This window comes from Orycteropus afer, unplaced genomic scaffold, assembly GCF_000298275.1.
Source record: "Orycteropus afer afer isolate SDZICR_OR568_19922 unplaced genomic scaffold, OryAfe1.0 scaffold00009, whole genome shotgun sequence".
NCBI classification, from domain to species: Eukaryota; Metazoa; Chordata; class Mammalia; order Tubulidentata; family Orycteropodidae; genus Orycteropus; species Orycteropus afer.
In genome coordinates, this window is record NW_006921596.1 from 17,335,388 (window position 1) to 17,341,601 (window position 6,214).

Consider the following 6,214-nt stretch of genomic DNA (forward strand, 5'->3'; position numbering starts at 1 on the left):
TGAGTTTACAAGGAGGGCATCCAGCCTATGGATTGACCCTCATAAAACAGTGCTGTTTGCCTCAACTGTTGTTGTTGTTATGTGTCGTCGAGTCAGACCCAACTCATAGTGACCGCTCCTTGGGTTTCTGAGGCAGTATCACCACAGAAGTAGATTGCCCAACCTTCCTTCTGAGGAGTGGCTGGTGGGTTTGAACCGCCAGCCTTCTGGTTAGCAGTAAAGTGCCTTAGGCACTACGCTCATACTAATAATGGTAATAATGATGGAATAGTAATAATAGTAGTAGAGGAGTAACAGTGGTAGCTAATTATTGAAGAAGCTAAGCATTTTTCAAAACATTTGAATATCTTGACTCATTTAATCCTTCCAGCAAGCCTATTTCATCAGTATTCTTAATTATTCTTATTTTAGTGCAATACAAAGGATTTAACTAACTTACCTAAGATCACCCTGCTAGAGGATGGCAGAGCTAGGATTCCAAACCCGGGACAGTCTGGCTTTAGAGGCTTGACGTCCTCTCATTCCTCTCATGTCTGCTGCCCTCCTGGAGCGACTGTTTCTTCTGCTGTGAGCATGGCAAGGCTCAACTGAGCAAATAACTGAGCTGGATTGTAATCACAGCAGAGCGATGTAGACAGATCGCCAACAATAATAATAGTAGCTACAACTTTTATTGAGTGTTCATGTGCATAAGATTTTATATTCATTATTTCATATCATCTTTGTAGCAACCCCTGTCAGGTAAGCACTGTTCTGCAGGAAAACTTTTTGGCCAAGTGGCAGGTCTGTCCGTCAGTGACTGACCTTTCTCCTGGGGCTTGCATGCACACATCAAAGCAGTCCAGTGGCTGGAGCATTAGTTTCTACATATCACAGTGCACTCATTTATGGAGGAGCACATCTCAATGGAGGAGCCAACTGAAGCTTCCCTTCTTCATCTTTAATGTGGGCCCTGATGTGAGGTTGGCCTAATATTCCCTGTCTTTTCCCTCAGGTTGGAGGGGAATTTCTCTGGAATGCCCCCTCCCCAAGTTTACAGTTTCAACTTGTTAACTTTCATGGGATTACTTACTTACATTAGATCACTTACTTCCTTTGTTCTGTTTTTAATTATTGTCATTTTGGCTGCCCTTTATTAGTCTGTTTTTGGTAATTAGTTGCCTAGGGCATTTACTCTTTTGAGTTCATTTTTTAAAAAATAAGAAATGATGAAATGAGAAAGTACATACTGAGACAAAACTTATGCATCTGTGGTGGTTATGTTTTTGTGTCAACTTGGCTGGGCCTGGTTGAGTGGCTGGGCAGCTGGATGTAGTATTCCCCATGATGAGACTGGTAATCAACTCCACAGCAGAATCTACTGTGAGCAGCTGAGGAGCTGCCTTAGGGAATGTGGTCTGCTTCCTGTATATAAGCAGAACCCTTGGGGAATGGTCTGTAGCCTATGGCACGCTTGGACCCTGCATGTAGCCATATCATTGCTCAGCAGCCTGCTATGCTCTGCCGACCTGGGGACTTACAATGGACTTAAGTTAATGGCCTGCCATGTGGATTGGTAACATTGGGACTGTGCCTTTTTACTTGTCAACCTTGTGGCTTCTCAGCCTCAGCAACCAGCAGCTGTCTGAGTGAAGAAATGCCTCTAGCTCCAGCGGGCCAGGACAGGAAGCAGAGCTGGACCCCAAGGTTGAGGGGCTTTCACCCAGCCCCTAGAGCCTGGCACTTTGAACTTTGACTTAAAGCCTCCAAATTGTAAGAATAAACTCCTGTTTGTTAAGGCCATCCCGTTTGTGGTATATTTCTTGTCACAGTGGCACTAGGGAATCAGAACAGGGTCATAAACCCCATGAACACTAGTTCTTTCCCTGGCCATTCTCCTCTCATTAGTGAGACATTCTATTACTCTGAGCTTCCAAATTGTGAAAAAATAGTTTTAAGAACTGTTTCAATGGAAGCCAAGACTGCAGATGATTTGTAGGTTGTCATAATTTTACCTGTTCATTAATAAAAATTTTTTAAGAAAATCTTTTATTTATTTATTTTTTTAATTTAGCCTTTTTCTTTTCAGAACACACAGAACAACTCCCTTCCCCTAACCTTCCCCTAATATTATGTAAGTCCATTTTGGGGGCAGGAATGTTTGAGGTACTTAAGTATGGATTTTATAAAATCCTAGGTCTTGATATGTGCCTTAAATATAGCCATGTAAGTTGTTTAAATGTGATATTTTAAATTGTTTTTGCTCTTGGCTTTACATTACCCAAGTTAATGCCCAAATTTCACTTATAGCCAGTTCACTGGAAACTTCTAGAAATGAGTTACTCTTTAATGTCATTGATATCTCAGCAGATGGCAGGGCCTTTGATCTTTTGAACAAGCACAAGCCCTGAAATTAAAATTCTTGGTTTCAGTAGGTCAGTTCTCATGGTGACATATCTTAGAAGTCACTTAAGTCCTTGGTGTCTCCATCAGTGAAACAGACTCATGAAAATGACCTTAATTTGGATGCTAAGAAGAAACAATTAACAGCTTGTTCAGTTAAGAAATATGTGGTAGCCTATTAATGCAAAATAATGTTGCAGTTGCAAAGAATGATTTGGGCTGAATATAGTGACTTCCTCATAATTTTTCTTTTTTTTTTTTAAAAAAGCATACCAAATGTCAAACTGATTCTAACTCATGGCGACTCCATGTGTGCAGAGTGGAATTGTACTCCCTAGGGCCAGAGGAGCTCTGGTAGCGTAGTGCCTAAGGCACTTGACTGCTAACCAGAAGGCTAGAGGTTCAAATCCACGAGCCACTCCTCAGAAGGAAGGTTAGGCAATCTACTTCTGCAGTGATACCACCTCAGAAACCCAAGGAGGGGTCGCTATGAGTTGGATCTGACTTGACAGCAGTGAGTTTGGTAGGAGCTCTGGTAGTATAGTGCCTAAGGCATTTGACTGCTAACCAGAAGGCTGGCGGTTCAAACCAATCAGCCACTCCTTGGAAGGAAAGTTGGGCAATCCTACTTCTGTAGTGATAGCGCCTTAGAAACCCAAGGAGGGCTCACTATGAGTCGGGGACTCGATGGCACATAACAACAACAACAACGAGGCCATAGGGTTTTCAAGGCTGTGGCCTTTCAGAAGCAGACCAACAGGCCTTTGTTCCAAGACCCCTCTGGGTGGGTTCAAACTACCGACTTTTCCGTTAGCTGACCTTTCTGTTAGCTGTTGAGTGTTTAACTATTTGCGCTGCCCAGGGACCTCTGATCACTAAGACCTAGTTTTTATCTTCAGTAATTGTTAGTCTACCATACCACAAGAGTGAAATACACTCTTGGTTGTCAGAGGATTTTAAGAAAAAATAATAAATAATTAGAAAAAGGATATTGGACTAAAATCCTTTTATTATGGAGCCAATAGCAAGCTGATTTCAAGTCAAGACTCCTTTTCCTTGCAAACTCAGTAATAAAGTTTTCTCCACCCAATCAAAAGAAAGCAGAGAAATTTCAAAATTGAGCGCATCATGTTTTAGAAACGCCAGGTGATTGGTTCAAATGCTGTTGGTTAACTAAGTAAGGCTTCTATGTTTCTACTCTGTTCTTAACTGTAGAACACTCAAGAGAAAAAGAAGCCCTCTATTCAGAGGTCTTGTGGTTAATTATTCCATTTTGTATATTCTGTAATCGTATACTATTGACCATAAGTCAGAGCTCAGCTTATCATGACTTTGTATATACCAAAGATAAAGTTAAAATAATTGAACAATCCAGATAGAATTTTTTTACTGTCCTTGGTAATAGAATTTTTAGAACTTTCTATGAAAATGACAAAAATATGGAATATTGAATAAGAGGTAAATATAGAACATAATGAAGTTTTGTAAAGTGAACACCTGTGTAGCTACCACTCAAGTCAAGAAATAGAGCTTTTCCATAGCCCCAGAAACCCTTTGCATCCCTTCCCAACCGCAACCCCTTCCTCTCTCCTCAGGGAGGGGGCACTGTCCTGACTTGAAAAGGAGTCCCTATCTTTGCTTTGCTGTAGTTTTACACAAAAAGATGCTTCCTTAAATATTGTAGTTCAGTTTTGGAACTTTTTAGAGATGGGATCATACAGAATTTGTTCTTTTCTATCTGGCTTTCTTCACTGAGCCTTATGGCTTTGAGATTCATCCGTGGTGTTGCAACATTGACTGTTCATTCCTTTCCATCTTTGTATAGCATTATATTACACTAATATGCCACAGTTTATTTATCCAGTCCTACTGTTGACAGAGACTGCTTCCATTTTTTGCCTATTATGAATAATGCTCTATGAATACTCAATAGACTAGTACAAGACAGTTAAGTGTCTCATATGTGTCTCTGGAGCATACATTTCTCTAGGACTAAAATGAATGAGTCATCGAGTATGCATACCATCAACTTAACTAAATAATGGAAAAGCTATCTTCCAAAGTAATTGTGTGATTTATATTCTCACCAGCAGCGATTGTGAATTGAGTAAGAATTTTGTAATACAGTCATGTGCTGCATCACGTCCATTTGGGCAACTTTTGACCACATATACATCCATGGTCCCAACCTCTGTAAAGTCTGTTATATTAAAAATTTGAGGTACATACAATTGTTCATAACAATAAATGGGCACTGCTTTGCAACGTACATCAAAACATTGTCATTATTATTACTGTATTACTATGTTAAAGATGCTTTAGTGTATCTGGAAGCATTTAATGTTTTTTTTTATGCACAGAAAGATACTATGGTAGTTAAGGTTATTGCCATCTTGGCTGGACCTGGTTTTGAGTGGCTGGGCTGGATGTAGTACCCCCATAATGAGACTGGTAATCAATTCCATGGTGGAATCTGCTATAAGCAGCTGAGTGGCTGCCTTAGGGATGTGGTCTGCTTCTAGCACCTAAGAAGACACTTGGAGAAAGGGCGTGAGCTTTTTGGCCCACTTGGACCCTGAATGTAGCTGTCTTCATTCAGCAACCTGCTGTGTTGCCTGCCGATCTTGGGACTATTTCTAGACTTGAACTAGTGGCCTGCCATATTGATAAGTTTGGGACTGTGCCGTTTTACTTACTGACCTTGCATTTGTCGGCCTCAGCACCAATGGGCCAGGAGCAAGAGGCAGAGCTGAAGCCCAAGGTCGAGGGGCCTGTACCAGCCCCTCGAGCTGACACTTTGAACTCAGGCTTCTAGCCCCCTAAACTGTAAGAGAATAAATTTAAAACCATACATTTGTGGTATTTTCTGTTATAGCGGCAGAAGAAGACCAAAATGGGTATATTATATACTAAGACAAATATTTGACCTTCTGATGTTAGGTATGGATTATACCTAACTGTTTCAATTTACATACAAATCCTAGTTAAAGGCAGATTAGGAATGAAACTCATTCATAATCTGAGGACTACCTGTAAATAGTATGGTGTTCATACAGTATCCAAATCATATAATAACCTATTTCACAGAATGTATCTTGGACATTAAGCATACACATTGTAATTGTATTATTAAGGCCATATGTTAATCTGCATCGTGCCAAAAGATGATTCCCTGAATTTATTGGATTTTGTTTTTTCCTTCTTTTCTAGAGGAATTTAAAAGTTTTGCCCTAAAGCATCCAGAATATGCTAAAATATTTACAACATACTTAGACCTGCAGACATGCCATGTTTTTTCGTTACCAGAAGAAGTCCAGGCAATTCCCTCCATCGCAAGTAATAAAGTAAGTCCTGAAATTCATGAAGTAAGTGCCTCAGACAAAAAAGATGACTGAAAGCAAGTATTCCCAGTGAGGAAAACTCAATGGCTTTCACTTGAAATTATAAACACATTTATTGGTCGTATTTTGAATGTGCTTGTTGATAATGATGATGCTTACGATGGAAAACTTTTTTAGCAAAACTGATCAATTTTCTTATTAAAGTTGCTTTTATTCATATATGTATTTCATATTCATTTTATTTTGTGTTATATTGTACTTTACAGATTGGTTTATGTGTAGCAAATACCATATTTTTATGGATTTTCTCATTTAATATGCATATCCAGGTGAATGTAATGGTCTTCCTTATTAACTGGTGAGAATTAATCAACACTGTAAAGAATTTTAAAAGTATAAGCACTTTCAATCTACTTTCTTCTGAAGAAAAAAAGTAATATTCTCTTATATCTAATCCATTCCCATTCTGGAGATAAGAATGAAATGTCTGA

The 6,214-nt window shown here is 39.3% G+C and overlaps 1 protein-coding gene across 1 annotated transcript in view; it reads left to right on the forward strand.

Moving 5' to 3' along the window:
* Positions 1–5,777, forward strand: part of LPCAT2 (lysophosphatidylcholine acyltransferase 2) — a 108,681-nt gene extending 102,904 nt beyond the window's left edge. Inside the window, exon 13 of the mRNA XM_007947948.1 lies at positions 5,595–5,777. Within this exon, the coding sequence (XP_007946139.1) occupies positions 5,595–5,777 (183 nt within the window). The remainder of the gene's footprint in view (positions 1–5,594) is intronic.
* The last annotated feature ends 437 nt before the right edge of the window (positions 5,778–6,214 follow it).